Source organism: Peromyscus eremicus, chromosome 7, assembly GCF_949786415.1.
Source record: "Peromyscus eremicus chromosome 7, PerEre_H2_v1, whole genome shotgun sequence".
NCBI classification, from domain to species: Eukaryota; Metazoa; Chordata; class Mammalia; order Rodentia; family Cricetidae; genus Peromyscus; species Peromyscus eremicus.
The window spans coordinates 6158159-6178205 of record NC_081422.1 but is presented as its reverse complement, the minus strand read 5'-3'; the positions used below and the strand labels follow the sequence as shown (position 1 = coordinate 6178205).

General features: G+C 44.1%; 1 protein-coding gene across 1 annotated transcript in view; it reads left to right on the top strand.

Moving 5' to 3' along the window:
• Positions 1 to 20047, top strand: part of Arhgap42 (Rho GTPase activating protein 42) — a 233611-nt gene that overhangs the window by 159981 nt on the left and 53583 nt on the right. Inside the window, exons 5-6 of the mRNA XM_059267304.1 lie at positions 6517 to 6618; positions 17759 to 17869. Coding sequence (XP_059123287.1) covers positions 6517 to 6618; positions 17759 to 17869 — 213 coding nt within the window. The remainder of the gene's footprint in view (positions 1 to 6516; positions 6619 to 17758; positions 17870 to 20047) is intronic.

Genomic DNA, 20047 nt, shown 5'->3' with positions numbered 1-20047 from the left:
ACACATGCATGAATACATATACATGTACATTCATATCACACAAACATAAACATGGGGGAAAGGCTCAAATTAGTGAGTTGTAAAAGCCAAACTTATGAGCAAGATGTCAGCATGTTCTTAAAAAATTACTCAGAACTTATTTCTGAGACATGTCTGTCTGGGATGGATAAAACAACCCTTTCCTCTAAAAGGGCTGTGCCTAAACAGTCCCAGAAGAAAGAGACCAGAGTCCTGTATCTCCATGTGTGCTTCCTGTCTGTTAGCATTCACATTTCTTAACATTTATTTTTCGTTCTGTTTTCTATGTGTGTGTGTTGGGGGTGTGCATGCACGCTACAGAGTGTGTAGGTTATCAGAGAACAAGTGGTGGGAATTAGGTCTTCCCTTCTACCATGTGGGTGCCAGGGACCAAACCTGGGTCGTCAGCCTTGGCAGCAAGCACCTTTACCCACTGAGCAATCTTGCCAGCCAATATCATCCAGTTCTCTAACATTTAGTAGTGTCTAATAGCTCTAATATGAGCAGCTTATGGATTCATCTGTTTTTCCTCTCTTAATAAGCTTGAGTTTCTCTTTGAATCCTTATTATACTTTGGATTTTCTATTCTGTATGTCTAAACTTCACATCTGTACTATCTACGTCTATTCGCTTATTCTTCTATTCCATTTATAGGACACTCCTGTGTGTCCAAATATGAGATTGTTTTGTTCTGGTGAATATCATTTATTCATTGTGATATAATTGGGAAAGGGACAATATGGGGAATGAGGATGGCACAACTACTCTGGAAGAAGTCTTTCAGGAATATCTGTCCGCAGTCTGAGATGACCGAGTTGATGGGTAATGGATTGATGAGACTGAAAATCACTGAGAGTCAATTGGAAAGATATTGTTGTGCAAGCTACACTGAGGCTCTCAACCAATAGGGCTTCTGCATGGGAAGATGCCTTGGGCCCAGGAACCTTGTAAACTGTATGTTAGAAAGAAGAGGTTCTCTGTCCTTGTAAGCAGGATGCAAGCAGGAGAAGCAGGACAGATGACCCAGGCCTGCAATCCTAGCACTCCAGAGGCTGAAGCAGGAGGATGAGGCATTCAAGTCCATTCTCAATAGCATAGCAAGATCAAGGCCAGCAGGGTACAGTAGGTGCTGTCTCAACAACAACAACAACAAAAATCGAGAGAGAAGTCCAACTGGAGGTGGTTGTGGGGCTGTCTTAATCACACCTGTGTGCCAGTGCCTATCATGGTAATTTTTTAAATCTAGGGGCTGGAGAGAGGGCTCAGTAGTTAAAAGCACCTCTTGATCTTGCAGAGGACCTGGGTTCAGTTCTCAACACCCACATGGAAGCTCAAAACTTTCTGTAACTCCAGTTCCAGGGGCTCTGGCTCCTCTTTTGGTCTCCACGGACACCAAGCATGCATGTGGTGTGTAGACATACATACAGGCAAGATACCCACACACATAAAATGGAATTAAATAAACAGTAAATAAAAAACAATAAAATAAAACAAGACCCCCTATATTGAAGTGGACATGTTCCTGTTGATATTCTTCCTATCACCATCCTCAGTGCTCTTTGATGTCTCAAGCATGGAGCTCCTGCGTATTAGACAGTGGCCACACTAAGATGATGGGAAACTAGTTTCAGTGGAAATTTTATGGTGGCCTGAGTGGCAATTGCAACACTGGCATAATCTGAAGAATTAATCCTAAATTTGTATTCAATTTGTGAAAGAAATTTAAGAATATTTATTCACTTCCTTGATTTTTGAACTATTACTTAAAGATTGCCAATACTGCTATTTAAATAGGTTTTTATAGTAGTCTTCTCTAGGAAATAATGTAACTAGGTACTATGGTTAGTTCTGGCAGGACTCTTGTTACCTAGGGTATATAGTGAGTTCCAGGCTAGCCTGGGATAAACAGTATGAAACTCTGTCTCAAACTACCTTCTTACCCAATTCTACAAAATGAGAAAACATGATTATCATTTTAAAAGTTTGTATTTGAATTATCTAAATGTAGTAGGGTCTGTTTGTCTTAGTTACTTTTCTATTGCTGTGATAAGATACCATGACCAAGGCAATTTATAGAAGGAAGAGTTTATTTGGGGCTTATGGTTTCAGAGAGTGAGTCCATGACCATCATGGTGAAAATCATGGCAGAAGGCACAGATGTGAGCTGACATCTTGATCTTTAAGTCAGAGGCAGAGAGAGAGAAAGAGAGAGAGACAGACAGACAGACAGACAGACAGAGAAACACTGGGAATGTCACGAGTATTTTGAAACCTCAAAGCCTGCCCCCAGTGACACACTTCCTTCAACCAGACCACACCTCCTTGTCTTTTCTAAACATTTTCATCTACTGGGAAGCAAGTATTAACCATATGAGCCTATGAGGTCCATTCTCATTCAAACCACCACACTGTTCCCCAAAGTATCCTCTTTGTAGCCTGCATAACGCTTTGAGTTAGCCTTGTTTTAGCAGTAGTGTGTTTTAATCTTTTTTTATATACATAGTATGACTAAAATTTTGTAATTGTTTGATTTGTGATAATAGATAACCATTCTGATGCTGAAGTTGGCACTTTGAGTTTGAATCGCCATGAGTCCCCCAGTACCCGTTCACTATGTAAAGAGAAGGTGTGGCCCAGACACAGTGACTCAGGGATCACAGATCTCTGCAGAGTCCATACTCTGTGACTCGAGAAAGCAGCAGGTTGCCACCCTTCTTAGCTGCAGTGGGGTCTCAGGACTGGATTGACACTTGGGACTATTTTATATAGAATTTGTGTCCTTGATCTCTGTGCCTGTCTTTTTGTGGGTTTGCATAAACACATGTCTGTCCCAACCAAGATGCTAACCACAGTCCGGCTTTCATATATGTCTGTAGTGTCTTATCCAGGAACCCCTCCTACCACTACTTCTCTGTTCATCAAGCCGTCGTTTTCAATGGTGACCAAATACAAAGTAGCTTTTAGGAAAGTGTCCTGATAATAAATTGGTAGGGTTTTGTTGTTGTTGTTCTTTTTGTTTTTTGTTTGGTTTTTTATCTTTCCATAACACTAAGAAGACAGTGATCATTTGATTATATGCATATAAAATTCGTAGATCCGTTTTCCCTCCCCCTGCAGTACTGGTTTCCGAGAGAATTCTTCATTTGATGTTCACAACTAGTCACACACACACAAGAAGTCGTTCCTGGGGTCATGGAAGACCTGAGTGAATGAGTGGTGAATCACAGCTTGTAGGAGGATGTGACCTGCAAGGAGAAGCACTGCTGGGTTTTGTTTGCTAGAGCTCGCTTCCTCATTACAGCCTCCTTTGTGTGGTCTGGTCTTTCATCTCAGCTCGTGGGCCAGGGTTTGAATAAGAGTCCAAGAAGTGGTTCTAGGATTGATTTTTGTGCTGACAGATGTGCTGATGTAATGGCATCAAATTAACATTTCCAAAAATGTCACCAATCACTAAGTGAAACAAAGACTCAAGTGTCCTCCCAACAGCTGAGCTCTTTTCCTGAACCCGTTTCCTTCCCCTTCAGGGCCTAGTGAGACTGGGAGCCCCTTTGTCCAACAGGAGTCAGCCCGACACACCGTCCTCCAGTGCAGCTGTTCACACACGGATATTAGGCATCCTTGTAGCTGAGTTAAACAGTTACAGGTCATTTCCAGAACAGCCTCCTGGGTCTTGTGTAACAGTTGATTGAATAGTTAGAAGATCTGCGCCCAACTGTGGTGCCCACCAGTACAAAAATTAATAATGTTATTTGCTCATTAAATATCTACTGTTCCCTCATGCCAATATGAAAACAGAACTCTCCCTGATAGGGGATATGAAAAGAGTTTATTCTGGAGCCAGTCATGACTGACCATGGCTGAGGAACACTGATTGAGGTAATTACCAATTTCATTTTTCAACACAGTAATCGTCTAATGAGTTTTGTAGTCTAAGTTTTTGTAATAACAAACCAAAGCCATAAATAAGGCACTTTTATGGTAGGAGCACCAAGTAGGTGTTAAAATAAGGAAATCTGTGTTATGGCCCAAGTTACCATCTGATGGGATTCTTAGCCTTTTGTCTTGGGGAGGCTGTGTGTCTGCTTATACATGCCAAAGTACTTACCTAATGCTCACAAAGGTATTAGTTCACAGACAGAGGAATGTGATGAATGGCTATTAGGTGGACTATGACCCAAGATTCCAACCTCTCTATGATGACTGATCGTTGTAATCCATTAGTCAGCCTGCAGAAACATAGTAGAAGGTGCTGTGTGTCCAGGAACTTTCACTCACACTCACTTGTTCCTCAGTTTTGAGGCAGATGGGCATGGACATGAGCAGCTTCTCCACCAGAAGGTTGAATATGGCCTCAGAAGCTTATAAAGGTTCTCACATAGCTTTAGACTGAGCTAGATGAACATAGCCTCGACTTGAAAATTCCGTGAATAAGAGAGAAGGGCTGAACACGAATAGGGAGCTGAAATGGGGGTGGATTGGAGGTGGGGAGAGAAGAGGGCCTTATAAGGAGAATGGGATGGGCAGGTTAGCTGCAGGCATGAAATGGCAGATTAAACAGTAATATCTACCAAGAGTAGGATGGGAGGGGGACACATCCAGCCAGGTGACCGCTCCAGGAGTGGACGTGTGCGCTGTGACCACAGCAGCCTCTTCCCTTGGGCTTGTCTGGTCTTGGGAGGGATGCCTTTTCCATATCCTTTGCTGTGTAGCTGCTTCATCCTTTTTCCATGGAAATGCTATAATTGTCCACTGTGTTTCTTATGGTAACATTGTAAGTTCTCCTGAGGTATAAATATCCTTAGAGATGATATTGTTTGTTTTGTTTTTTGGGAGACAGGTTTCTGCCTTGTGGCTCAGGCTGACCTCGGCCTCTGGCTCCCAAGTGCTGGGATTACAGGCCTGTGCCTCCACACTTGGCTAGCCTTGCCCTTTTCCTCCTACCTCCATAGACGTAATATTTCACTGTGCAGATATTTAGTGTGTAACTCAGTACTTCAAAGTGATCTAAAGCTCAGCTCTGAGTGGCCAAGCAGAACTGTACTCACTCCTCCCAGTCAACTCAGTTACCTGCTCATTTGCAAATTCTGTACTTGGGGACAGGTCCAGACGCATTCCCTGTCAACAGCACCTCACTTCCCCTCTGACTTTATGCACATGCTGAAGCAAGGACTTGTGACATTCACCACGGAACTTCTGTTTAAGAGAGTCCAGACTCTCCAGGTGAAGGAAGCCAGAGAGAGGTGTGTAAAAAACTGTGAAACCCTTGCCTCTGCTGTGTCTGGTCAAGGCTGCAGCCTGAGAAACATTGCAATGGCCAAGGCAGTTGACGCATGGAGCTGTTTCACATGAACTCCCAAATGGAGCAGGCTTCCCTGGCGCACAGTGTCTGGTGACAATGAGTCCAGATGTGCCCACTCACTCCAGTGTTTCCCAACATTTACACTTCCGTGGAAGCAAGGTTCTTCACTTTCTTCATGAAAGATCAGCCTGCTTACAGGTTCCACCACCACCAAGAAGAAAGGAAAAGAAAAACAAATCTTTTTATGAAAAAGAGAATGACAGCTATCAGAGTTACATCTAGGGAAATATGATAGAGATATTATTAATCTTTTACTTACTTGACTTTGAATTTTAATTATTTGAAGCTACCAACATCAAAACATCTTTCTTCCCTATGAAAATAAGTTGTTTGGAACAACAGGACTTGGCTGCATGTGGCACTCTTGCTACTGCCCAGCCACGCCCCTGTACTGCACTGGGGAGGGGCATTCTTCTTTCTAGTCTGGTGGGAAGGTGAATTCATTCACTAACTTCCTTGCTCAGTGGCAGGCAGTCAGCTGCACTGTGAGCAGCAACAGGGGGTTGCTGCAGATTGTTCCAGGCCAGACTGGACTTCATAGCAAGTTCCAGACTGAAACATGACCAAGGATGGATGGATGAGTGGAAAGAATGAGAAAGGAAAAGAGAGAGAAACAGAGAGGAAAGGGAAGGGGAAAGGAGATATGGTGGGGGGATATGGAAAGGGGAAATGGAGAGTCAGATGTCTTCTCCTGGTTGGGAAATAAAATGATTTTTGTGAAGAGTTATGTGGGCGATCTTCCAAACTGGTTATGTGTTAACTGATCTGAATTACCAAAAATGTCTTTAAAAAATTAGACATCTTCATCTCAGTCACATTGCAGGCATGCTAGATGATAGCGTCTTCCTGGGAGTTAATTACAGACTTTTGTGGCTTTTCTGCTGTGGACTACCTTAGTCTCTCCATGTACAGTTCCTGGGATCCAAAGGAGCATGGCTTAAGGACATGTTTCTTCCCAAGAGATGGGAAGCCTCTTTGAGAGAAGAATGCAGACTTAATGGTGTTTCACCTCCTTCTTCCTAGTCTGTTATGTTAAGGTTTTGACCTCACTAGATTGGACTTTTGATGAGGATGGAGACAGTGGCGGTCCCTTGATGCTCTGATCTGAATCTTTTCTTGTTTGAATTGCTGTTCCCTAGGATGGAAAGAAGAAGTTTGACAAGGAGAGTGAAAAATACTATTCTATTCTGGAAAAACATTTAAATTTGTCAGCAAAGAAAAAGGAGTCTCATTTGCAAGAGGTAAGCATGCATATTAAGTCATGTGACATCAAAATGCCCAGCATGGAAGTGTCCCAAACACCTGTCATTTCTTCTTAAATGATAATAGCGATGGCTAGCATAGTTGGGTACTTTACACTGTGTGGCAGTTAGTACTGATGGTTTTATGTCTAAGATAAGTGTTTCCTTCAACAACAAAAGCTTGAAACAGGATTTTCTTTCTTTTTCTTCTTGGACATAATTTAAAGAGACAGAATCGATCCAGTTCTTACTGCAGTCTTTAAATTAAAGTTGAAATGTTGGTGACACGGTTTTTAAGGCTTTGCTCCAGCAGTGGGAAGGACAAAGACAGATAACTGCATATTCTGAAATCTTGATGACTTTACATCAATTTTTTTCAGAGCTGTTTACTGCTGTATGCCTGCTAGCAGTCTCCGTCTCCCTTTGATCTGAATTATGCCAGATTTTATTCATGCTGCTGGTAATGTAATGACTGTAGGTAGCACAGTCAAGAGCAGTCTTGAAGAGCTGGAGCTAGTCAAGGGCAGCCCTGAAGGGCTGGAGCTATGCAGCATGGCAGTCAGTCAAGGGCAGCCCTGAAGGGCTGGAGCTATGCAGCTTGGCAGTCAAGGGCAGCCCTGAAGGGCTGGAGCTTTGCAGCACCAGTTTCAGTGAGAAGGAGTTTGGGGAAAAGAGAAATAAAAGCCCATCTGAATTCCGCTGCCATTGGCATCTTAGGGCAATAAAACTGTGAGGCACAACTCTGACACCCCATGTATGCAGTGGAGTATGTTGTCAGTGCAGGAGGGGTGTTCAGGTGTCCACTAGCTCAGGACCTCAGAGTCTGCTTATGTGGCTGTCTACTGTAGCCTCTCTCTCATATCTGTGTTTGCAGATACCATAGAGGAAGCCTTTCCAAATGTCACCCAGGAAAGCTGTCTCCCTTTCTGAATTGCTTTTCAAGTTCAACTTGGTCCTCTGCTCTCCTTGCTCCTCTTAACCTGCCTTCTAAAGTCTAGGTAGAGTGTTTGCTTGTCATTTAGAGGGTTACAAACCTTGCTGGTGTCAGCAAAGGGCCAGGAATGTCCTTTTGCTCTACCATGCTCACATTTTCTTTAAGGACATCCAGTGTCATTTAAAACTGATTAGGATCTGGAGGTCTGCCTGGCCTCCAGGAACCTGGATACAGTTCCTAGCACCCTTATCCAGCAGCTCACAATTACACAGAACTCTAGTGTAGGGGGTCTGATACCTTCTACTGGCCTCTGTGGGCACTGCACACACATGGTGCACATAATCTCCTGCAGGCACATGTACAGAAAGTAAAAATACAAATAATAATTTTTAAAAGCTGGTTAATATTAGGAAGTTTGTTTTACTTGATGTTTTATACGAGTTCATTTAAATCTCTGCCTTCTACTGTTAACAATGTAATAAAAACATAATTCATTATGTGGTTGTGCACTTGTGAGGAGCTTGTGGCCAAAGTGAAACAGAAGACCTCCTGCCATTAAGCAGAACTAGGCCTTCTTTTAAATTTCTTGGCCACATCTAATGCCATAAAGACTTGGCATTGCCTGCTATAATTTAGGATTGTTGTATATTACAAATATTTTAACCCCCATATTTCTCCATGTTCATTGCACTAGAATAAGCTTTGGAGAGAAATGTTTGTAGTCTGGACATAGGTGTGGTCATGCAGCCGAAGCCTTTCATGATTGTCAACAGAGAGCCATAGCAAGCAAGGGTTTGCCATGGCAGGGAACATGGTCTAAAAGTTCAAGATCTTCATATATAAGGACTGTGCTTCATGAGATGGCACCTACATCCTCTCAGGAAGCAGTAACTGTTCCTTGATTTCAAATTCTTTACAGGATGTTTCCATTCTTCCTGACAACTTAGCTTGGTCTTAATTCTGTCCTCACTAGGTGCTCTACATGCCGTAGGCTTTAGAATTACAGGGTATTTGTTGGGCTTCTCTATCTAACTGGAGATTTGGAAGAGATCACAATGTTGACAGTGTCATCCTGTATCCCTCTCCAATAGGCACGCATACAGGTGTTGTTAGGAAGCACTGCCCCTACCACAACACGACCTGAGTTGTGTTAAAGTTGCTACTTAGAGGAGTGTGGGGTAGAGGAGGAAGAGTGTGGGGTAGAGGAGGAAGAGTGTGGTGTAGAGGAGGAAGAGTGTGGTGTAGAGGAGGAAGAGTGTGGTGTAGAGGAGGAAGAGTGTGGTGTAGAGGAGGAAGAGTGTGGTGTAGAGGAGGAAGAGTGTGGTGTAGAGGAGGAAGAGTGTGGTGTAGAGGAGGAAGAGTGTGGGGTAGAGGAGGAAGAGTGTGGGGTAGAGGAGGAAGAGTGTGGTGTAGAGGAGGAAGAGTGTGGTGTAGAGGAGGAAGAGTGTGGGGTAGAGGAGGAAGAGTGTGGTGTAGAGGAGGAAGAGTGTGGGGTAGAGGAGGAAGAGTGTGGTGTAGAGGAGGAAGAGTGTGGTGTAGAGGAGGAAGAGTGTGGGTAGAGGAGGAAGAGTGTGGTGTAGAGGAGGAAGAGTGTGGTGTAGAGGAGGAAGAGTGTGGGGTAGAGGAGGAAGAGTGTGGGGTAGAGGAGGAAGAGTGTGGTGTAGAGGAGGAAGAGTGTGGTGTAGAGGAGGAAGAGTGTGGTGTAGAGGAGGAAGAGTGTGGTGTAGAGGAGGAAGAGTGTGGTGTAGAGGAGGAAGAGTGTGGGGTAGAGGAGGAAGAGTGTGGTGTAGAGGAGGAAGAGTGTGGTGTAGAGGAGGAAGAGTGTGGGTAGAGGAGGAAGAGTGTGGGTAGAGGAGGAAGAGTGTGGGGTAGAGGAGGAAGAGTGTGGGGTAGAGGAGGAAGAGTGTGGTGTAGAGGAGGAAGAGTGTGGGGTAGAGGAGGAAGAGTGTGGTGTAGAGGAGGAAGAGTGTGGTGTAGAGGAGGAAGAGTGTGGTGTAGAGGAGGAAGAGTGTGGTGTAGAGGAGGAAGAGTGTGGTGTAGAGGAGGAAGAGTGTGGGGTAGAGGAGGAAGAGTGTGGTGTAGAGGAGGAAGAGTGTGGTGTAGAGGAGGAAGAGTGTGGGTAGAGGAGGAAGAGTGTGGGTAGAGGAGGAAGAGTGTGGGGTAGAGGAGGAAGAGTGTGGGGTAGAGGAGGAAGAGTGTGGTGTAGAGGAGGAAGAGTGTGGTGTAGAGGAGGAAGAGTGTGGTGTAGAGGAGGAAGAGTGTGGGGTAGAGGAGGAAGAGTGTGGGTAGAGGAGGAAGAGTGTGGGTAGAGGAGGAAGAGTGTGGTGTAGAGGAAGAAGAGTGTGGTGTAGAGGAGGAAGAGTGTGGTGTAGAGGAGGAAGAGTGTGGTGTAGAGGAGGAAGAGTGTGGGGTAGAGGAGGAAGAGTGTGGGGTAGAGGAGGAAGAGTGTGGGGTAGAGGAGGAAGAGTGTGGGGTAGAGGAGGAAGAGTGTGGTGTAGAGGAGGAAGAGTATGGCTTGGAGCCCCTCCTGCTCCTCCAGAAATCAGCGCTGTTGTAGAGAGGTCACCACCCTGCATTTAGTTCTGTGACATGGCGTAAAGTGTCACCTGCTTCTTTCCAGGGCAGTATGTGGCTTATTAGCTCTCAAAGGACCTTCCTATTACTCCTCACCTGCACAGCTGCCTTCTTCATTTTTCTGGAAAATTAGGGGCTGGCACTGCATGAAAAGGCCGGTTTGTGTGGGCAGAGTTCAAAAGTCACCAACTAAAAAGGCCATTGGAGTAAATACTGAGAAAATTAGAGCCAATCCCATCCAGACCACAGGTTTAACTTTGACTGAAAAAAAAAATAACGCTTGATATGTGAATGAATAATTCCTTTCCAAGATGAAACAAAAGGAAGACATTGTGAAGAAAAGGCAGAAGAGCAGGAATTTATAAAAAATATTTAATTTTTAGAGATATTAAATCCAATTAATTGGCAAAGTATTAGGGAGTTTATACAACACAACACAGGGGTTTCTAACTCTCATATATAAGAAGCATTTACAAATCATTGAAAAAACAGCTAAGGATACAAGAGGGAAATGATCAAAGAAGACATGTAAACTATAATATTGTTTTCATGTCCCATGTGCTAAATAATGCAAACTAATACGATGTTTTCAATATAAGAAAAATCTGTTGTTAGCAAAAACGTGAGAATTTTTCCCTTCCTCCCTCCCTCCCTCCCTCCCTCCCTTCCTTCCTTCCTTCCTTCCTTCCTCCCTCCCTCCCTCCCTCCCTCTCTTCCTCCCTTCCTTCTTATCAACTGAATCTTACTAAGTAGCCTGGTCTCCGCCTATCCTAAAACTCACAAAGATCCACCGGCCTCCGCCTCCCAAATGTTGAGCTGAAGGTGCCAGCCCACCGACCATATTCACACACCCAGCCTCCGGCCATGCTTCTGTTTTTCTCATATGACATTAAATGTTGAATATTCTTGATGTAACTTCATTGATTATTTCACAGATTTTAAATGTACTAGGTAGTTGACATAATTTTTACTGCTAAGAGTTTGCTCTGCAGAAATGGAGATGAACTTATGGAGTTTATATTCCTTATAGAGACCAAACACTTACAGACATCTGCCTGGTACAAAAGAATAATTAAACCACATAGCAAGACTCAAAATGTTACAGCTGTTAGAATTGCTTGTGTGTTTGGGACTCGGGAGGTGGCTCAGAGGGCAGTGTGTTTGCTATGCAAGCAGGAGGACTTGTGTTTGCATCCCTAGCATCCGTGATTTGAAAGCTAGGAGTGATGGCACGTTTACACATACCATGTATACTGACTGCATCCGAAGCTATGATCCTGCTATTGCCTGGGCAGTTTGCACTGCTCCGAATTCCCAGGATAGCCAGCCACTCCCAAGTGTTATGTGAAATCTTACATATCACAGCTCTTCCTAAAAGTTCTCTTCATTTCTTCATTTCTTGGGTGAATGAAATTCATACTTGATTTTTTTTCTTTCCACTCACCTTTGTTATGTGGAAGTGCACCAGCTACTTCTGCTGTGACCACAAAAGTCATCTTACATGCAACCTGGCCTACTGTCTAATCTGTTTATTATGCAGTGTCCCCACACAAATATTCCTGATACACAGCTTGAGGCCTTTCAGATTCTTGCATTGCCTGTAGCAAGTGGTCCCCATGCTGTCATTTCTACCTTAACGGTCCTTGTACTTCGTTCCGAACCAGACATTTAGCAACCAACTTTCTGATGAGTCTAAATGCACCTTCTGGGGCTGGGGAGATGGCTCAATGGCTAAGAACACTGACTGCTCCTGTAGAGGACCCAGCTTTGGTTCCTAGCACATGGCAGCATGCAGCTGTCTGGAACTCTAATCCCAGGAGATCTAACACCCTGTGACCTCCCTGCTGCATGCATGTGCTGAACCATAAATTCATGCAGGCACATAGATAAATAGATAAATAAATCTTTAAACATAACCCTCCCTCCTTCCCTCCCTCTCTCCCTCCCTCCCTCCTTCCCTCCCTCCCTGCCTTCTCAACAGGCTCTTGCTGTGTAACCCTGACAGAATGTGCTGTGTAGCTCAGGGTGGGTTTTGAATTCCTAGGAGTTCTCGTGCCTTTAGCCGGCTGGGATTACAGGCATGTCCCACCACACTCAGATGTGATTTCTGTTTTGTTGTTGCTGTTTTCCAGTCTAGCTCTTCTTATTCATCCTCACCAACTCTAAACTTCCCCATTTTTTCTGAGTCCACCAAAAACCTTTTCTCCTGGAGGGGGTGTGCCTCAGCAAATACCCCCTGAGGCTTGTCCCACTTCACACCAAGACAGCATATTGGCGTCGGAGAGGATTGACCATGGCTGCGGAACTCACTTGTTCCTTTGTCGTGGTCCCTTCGGCCATGTCAGCTGCAGGGCACACCTGCTGCTGAGGCGCCATCGTTGCTAGTGTTCACTGCTAGTTTTAAAGTCATGTTGTTGTTCCACTTAGCCCTAAAACATAGACAACACCTGTCACTAGGATTAAAAGCACATTTTTTTTTTTTTAATTTTATGTTTGTTGAGACAGAGTACCACTCTATAGAGTCACCTTTTGCCTTGACTTTGAACTCACAGCAATCCTTCTGCCTTGGTTTCCTGAATGTTAGAATTATGGGCATGAGTCACCATTCCTGACTTAAGTATTTTCTAGTCAGCCTCTAGTCCAAGGGAATTTATCTCAAGTTAAAAATGCCCTTCTCTATCTTGTACTGAGAAAGAATGGAGCTGTCATAGTCTTTAAGTATGATTCCCTCCCTCAGATGATCTTTGCTGTGTTGAATTTCTATTGTACAGTAATATTCAAGAGTATATAAAACTGAAATTGACAAAAACAATTATTTCTCTTCTATCCCCCTAGTCTCCATTGGAAGGGCCTTGAGAGGAATAGCATTGTACGCAGCAGCCAAGTCTCCAGAGAAATAAGCTCAGACTCTTATGTCAAGGGTCTCCTAGACTACTAGTAGGGTGGTGATTGTATGGGAAGGCTCATGGCACACCACATATTTGTGGCTGGGATTCGTGTAGTGATAAGTCAGAGAGAAAATAAGCGGGAAGAGCCAAGTCTGGGGAAGCCAGGTGCAGAGACTGTCACTCAGGGCATGATTCATCCCCTCAGTCATAGTTATGACTGCACATTTGAATGCCATCTTCTCAACATTCAGACACTCAGTGTCCAGCGTTGTTCACTGGAGGACAATCACATGACCATCTATCTGCCTGCATTCCTAGAAGGGGAGAAAGTGTCCCCCATAAGCCATAGTGCTTTCTCTTGTATAATATTAGAGGGACCAGCCTTAATATTATACATCCCAGGGGCTCAGGAGAGAGAACTACTAACGGTGAGGATTATTTTCAGGAAATAGAATCTCAGCACACCGAGCTCTATAGTCCACTTGCTTTAATTCCTCTGGCATAACATCCTTTATACCCAGCTTCAGTTCTTTTCTCATGTCTAGCTCCTTTCTTGGCTGATTTCTCTCTATATTTATCTACTGCTTCCTCTAAGTTCTATCTTAATTCTCTTGTCTTAACTCTGCCTCATCTAGGTCCTTTTCATCTTGTTCTTACCCAGGTAGTACTTCCCCATCTGGCTCTTCCTCATCTTCCATCTCGTTCCTCTAGTACTCTCCTCTAGCCCTTCACTCTAATTCTTCCCCATCTCAGTTTGTTCCTCTCAAGTTCTTACCCGTCTAGTTCTTCCATTCTCTTTTCTCTTCTCTGTCCCCCGTGCCCTGGAAGTCCTGGTATATAAAGCCAGGCTTCCAGGGTCAAACAGAGGGGTGATAAGAATCACATAGGGAGCCAATAACCATTAATTATCATTTGCAACCCCAAAGGGAAGTGACCAATGGGGAAATGAATTAACTAAAGGCTAAATTCGGGTAATATCTAAGAAGAGGGAATCTTATGTGCTCAACTATAGTCTTAAGCGTGATTAGTAGAAACTGTTAAGAATCTATAAGTTGCTAGGTCAATGGGAGAAAATAAAACTGTCTTCTTTTTTTCTGTGGCTCCTATCCATCCAAGCTATCTGCCATTTTCCTGCAGGGTGGGGGAAAGTGTGCTCAGTCGCTAGGCAACCTGTGTACAGCTAGATGCCTCTGGTGATAGTTAAAGGGAGATCTGGAACTGGAGGTAAGGTTTGGGAAAGGAGGAAGTAAGGCTTAATTGGCACATCTGCCAGGCCTTCTCAGACAGGTAGCCTGGATGGTTAAGTCTGTTCTTAGAGAATACAGAGGTATCTCTGATAAAGTATTCTCCTCTATCTGGGGATTGACCTGGCCGGATGCTGCTAATGATGATAATTACAGGGAGGCTTGAACTGGGGTTCTGGCTGAGCATAGCTGTCAGTGCAGAAGGTTATCTAAATATTCCTAGAAGTGATTAGGTAAGGAGTTAGAGGTCTATAAAGTTAGTAAGGCTGAATTGTGTAAAGCTATTACTTGACGTCCACCTGACCTAGGTGGTGTCTCCTTGTGGAATTTGCCTTAAATCAGGAGACTTGCATGTGGACTGTTATTACTGCTAGTCCTTGAAAGTGGCCAAGGGAGATATCTGATTCCAGAGAAAGCCTTTCCTGAGGCTGTTCTCCAAATACCTGGAATGTGTATGTCCAGAGAGTGATCAGTCCACACTGTTAGCCGTTCTTGGGGAAAGTCAATTGGGAAAACTATGAAGGCATACATGATTTTCATAATAGAATACAGCTGATATATAACAAGCCAAGTAACACCAAAAGCTCCTTGGAATTTGGCTCCCTCTGGAGGAATTCCCTGATCCCTCCAGGTAGTGACTTTGCCATAACCAGCTGAGTTCCTATGATATGTTCCTGCAGCCTGCAGCAGCTTTCACACACAGTTTAGGTGCAAAGCCGTTTTTATCAGCTAATGAGAGTGTTGCCACACTTGCAGTCATAATTTATACCCCAGGAAACCAGATTCAGTCACTTATCCTCAAGAAACCAATTAAAACAGCCTGGTTAATAGTAAAAAGCAAGAAAGATTTATTTAATGTGGCCACATTGGGAAGAGTGAAAATGAGATCCAGTGGACACCTCCTACCAGGTCCATCTTTGGTCCTGAGGTGAGAATAAATTTTTTTTTTTCAAGACAAGGTTTCTTTGTGTAGTTTGGTGCCTGTCCTGGACCTCACTCTGTAGACCAAGCTGGTCTCAAACTCACAGAGATCTGCCTGCCTCTGCCTCCCAAGTGCTGGGATTAAAAGCATGCACCACCACTACCCGGCCAAGAATAAATTTAATAGAGGGCCAGGGATATGCACATCTGAGCATTCCTGGCCAAGGTATGGGGGATTGGTTCCCCTATGACTGGAGACAGTCTACTAGGCCTTTTTTCTTCCCAGTGTGAGATTCCTGGGAAATTTCCATTTCTCGGGTGCCTTGTTTCAGAAGTCTGGTGGTTGGATTGGAGGACATGATTGTCTGATAGGATGTTCTCACTTACTCCACACTGGTTGCTATGGGGATCCCTAAAGCACGTCTCTGGACATTGACTCAGGGCAGTCTCCTTAGCAACCCTTCCAAAAGAGAGCAGCCAGGCTGGCAGGCACCACGCTTCTGCGGAGCCTGTCAACTAGGAAGAGCCACTTTGGACTCTAAAGGTGTCTCAGTATTCTAGAATCTTCTCATGTGCTAGGCAGCACATCAATGATGACGTCTTTTAGAGAGAATAAAATCATTAGATAGAATGCCGCGTCAACACCTTGTGTGGTCCCAAAGCTTGCTGCAGATGAGTCCGCTGTTGCTTTTCTTCCCAATGCCTGCATTCACTGATAGTAGTTTTGTGGTTTGAAAGTGGCCAAAAGGGGACTGTTGACACTACGGAAACCAGCACATACCACAAATCGGACTTTCTCTCACAAGAGACCACATCCCCTTCTCATGCCTAACCTGAATTCATTCTGCTAGGCAATGATATGTGGAAAAGTGGTACACTGATCTGGAATCCTGATTTTCCTTCTATTTTGGACAATATTGTTCCTAAATGATTTTCCATAGCCAGAAAAATTTTGGCTCAAATCTACCTAATTTTCAACATATGTTAGTTTAAACTTTGGAATTCTCAACTTTAAACCTCAAATGAGTTGCTGATAATACTAGATTATTTATAACTGTATTGCCAAATCCATCATATGTTTATGATCATCTTGAGAGGTTCCAAGTGAAATCCTTGTTTCTGTGATGACCATGGCAAGAAGCTGCATGCTCTTGTGATACCTTCGCTGGTGACATTACCCTTGTTAGTGGCTCCCAAACAGTGTTATGTTCCAAGATTACCATCAGTGGCCTCTACTGCAAAAAGCCTGTTCTCCTCAGCTGTTTCGTTAATCTGAGCAGCAGCTGGAGAATGGAACAGGGCAAGAAAAGTTGCCCGTGCACTTGTATAGAATCAGAGTCAATCTTCAAGGGTGTATCTGAGGATGACATGGAAAAGACAAAGCCAGAGAGACAATGAAACTCTCAATAGCTCTCTCTCCCACAGAGTGCAGTCTGGAAGGGGTGCCCCTGATAATGGTGGAGCACGATCCACCACAGAATGGTTGGTCAGCTCTTTGTTCATTTTTGGCTCTGCTGACATACTGCCTATGCCAGATTTCCCCTAATGGTGCACTGCCTTCTTGCTTAATATTCTCAAACACTTCTTTGATTAAAATCCAGATTTCCTATGAAGCATCTAAGATCTTCCAATCTTATTTTCCCTGTTTCTTCTGCAGCCAGCTCTGCCAAGCTCTTCCACCTCTTAGATTTCATGACTTCTGCCCACACTCCCTGCCCCCTCCTTCTCTTCCTTCTGCCCACACTCCCTGCCCCCTCCTTCTCTTCCTTCTGCCCACACTCCCTGCCCCCTCCTTCTCTTCCTTCTGCCCACACTCCCTGCCCCCTCCTTCTCTTCCTTCTGCCCACACTCCCTGCCCCCTCCTTCTCTTCCTTCCTAGTCTTCCTAGTCTTCTTCTTTTTTCTCTCTTCTTTCTTATTAATTCTTCAACATACAAAGAAGTGGGTTCCAAGGTGACCTTCTCACACATGTATATAATTATTCTTTGTCCCGCCCACCCACACATGGTGCCCTCCCTCAACCTCTATTGCCTTAATGCTGGTTCCTTCCTCCCTGAAACTGTACTCCTCTGTCTCCTGACACATCCATCCCATCACCCTCTCCCTCTTCTCCTTCCCTCCTTTTAGACCTCTTTGTCCCCTCTCCTAGGCCGAATTAATTCACTCTCAATTATTTGTGCTGAGAACCAGTTCTACCGGTTTCTCTCAGAATTTAGTGCCTTCTCTGATTCTGTAGATTTTATATGAATTTGCATACCTCTTTGAAGATTTCTCCCCATAATTATACTGCAATTTTCAATATGTCTCTTTTTTAGTTTACTGTAGCCTTTTCATTTCAATTGTGAAGATATTTTAGCTTGCTATACCATACCCTTTGATACTTAGCTCAGTATGTACATCTGTATTCATCTTCTCACACTATGTAAGCTTTAGTGAGTTGGCACTGCATTAAAACTCTTTGCAGGAGTTAGTATTTAATGAGGAATTGTGGGGTTTACTGGGTCTTGTCTCCCCCTGTGTATAGACTCATCAGTATTTAACCCCTGTGTCATGCTGCTGGTTTTTCATTTTTTTTTTTAGGCAGATTCACAGATTGGCCGAGAACATCAGAACTTCTATGAAGCTTCATTAGAATATGTCTTTAAAATCCAAGAGGTCCAAGAGAAGAAGAAGTTTGAGTTTGTGGAACCAGTAAGTCATAGTTTTCTTATATATAACAGCCTCAAAAATGATCTATGAGGAAAGTGCTTTAGAGCGATTTTTTTGTTTGAAATTATGATCAAAGAAAATAAAAAGAAGAGAGTTGGGGAAGGATGAATACCTTCAGGGCAGTGAATTCCTCTATCTTTTTGTAATGGTGAATGAATAAATGTACCAATAAAACCCATAAATGCACAATTCAAATAGTGAATTTTGGATTCAGTTAACAATATATCCATATCAACTCACTAACTGTAATAACTCTACCACAGGAATGAAAGTTATTAACAGTGGAGACCACTGTGTGTGGAATGCAGGATGGGTACTTGAGGGGTATAGGAGAACCCACATTTCTCTCAGAAACTTAAAACTATGCAGGGAATAAAATCTATTAATCTAAGACTAAAAGATGGAGTGTACATTCCTATGGCAGTGATGTGGCTAGGAAAAGCCTGGGCCATGAAGGAAGCTCACTTCTGGTTTTATCTGGGAGTGCCTTTCCAGAGAGGATTGATAGGGGTTGGGAAAGGCTGTGTGAGCAGTCCCGAAAGTGGGTGGAACATCCCTAGGGCTGGGGTCCTGGACTGAATAACATAAGAAGGAAAAAGCCATCGGGTTGTCTGTATTGCCCCCTCTGCCTCCTGCTCCACCGAGATGTGAGAGATCTCAGCACCTACACTCTCCCCACAGCCTCACACCTTCCCATTATGACTGACTGACTGACTGTGCCTTCATACCACAGGAAAATAGCCTCTCTTCCTAATTCAGTTGCTTTTCTCAGAAATCTGACCACAAGAAAGAGAAAGTTACCTATGTGTGAGTGAATACATCCTACCTAGACAGCATTCCAGTTACCAAACTTTAAGGTGAATGGAGAAAAACCTAGGGCCCTCTTTCCCTCCATGCCCACCAGCTCTGCCTTTCAGACTGAGGCCCTGCATGCCTTGGCCTGTGAAGCCATTTCTTTTCCTAGGTTAATATAAGAAGTAATAGATTCCCCTGTAAATGGTATTGCAGAAGGGAACAGGTGAAGACGCTTATTTTATTCTCTTAGCACTTTTTTTCCAAGTATGGTCGCTCACATAAGCGTCCTCATAAGGTGGCATCCGTGAGGGTAAGGTCAGCTCTGGCATCAAGGTAATCTTCTGGTGCAGATGTGTAGACACGACACAGTTCCCATGAAGTGAGACGGCAGGACCACTAATGCACAGGGAAGCCAAGAGCAGGGCCATCTTCCTGCGACAGTCCTTGAGATACTCATTTGTAATAAACATTAAACACACTGTCCCTGCTTCAGGGAGAGGACAGTGATGCAGTGAGGAAAGAGTGTCAGTGTTTTCAAACACATTTGTCATAATCTGTTCCCTGTGGGTCCCCAGACACAGACAATGAGAAAGAACAGAGCCTCCAAGAATACGGGTTCCCTCCTGAGATGCAGGGCCGCAGCTTTGGAGTCCACTGACTCAGTCCTGTAAACAAGGCACTCTGTGCTGTAAAACCAATCTCTCAGCCAAGAGCGTGAAGGCACTCAGGCCATAACTCAGCCTCAGGGATTTAATTTTCACCTCTTGTTTGGAACAAGCGACTTCACTCCAAATTCCGCTTGCTGAAGGACTGTCCTTCAGTTCCCTTAGGATGAAGAAGTAACTTTACCAAACAAACCATCTGATGGTTAAGCTTCATATGACTTTAGGAGCCCTTTGTATGACAAAGACTACACTTAGATTCTTGGTCCCCTCTTACTGACTAAGCCCTGCCAGAAAGCCCCATTATGACTTTTTTTTCTTTTGAGATTTTGAGTAACTTGGTATATGTGTCTCTGTCTATGTTTGGGATACCATGTGTATGGTGCTCCTGGAGGACCAGAAGCGAGTGCTGGATTTAACGGGTCATGTGCCTCCTGACGTGGGTGCTGGGAACCAAACTTGTACCCTCTGGAGGCGCAGGCCCAGCCTCCCCGACACACACTTCTTACTTCTCCCTAGCTAGAGGACTCCTGTAACACCTGCCTCCCTCCCAGCATTTCTAAGTTGAGGCTCTTTTTACACCATGGTACGAGAGCCCGTTAATTCTGGCATTTTTTTTTCTTGCATATTCCTTCCATGCGTGTTGACATGTCTTTCTGATGCTGCTCACTCCTGTGCTGTTATTCCTTGCCTGTACCTGGAA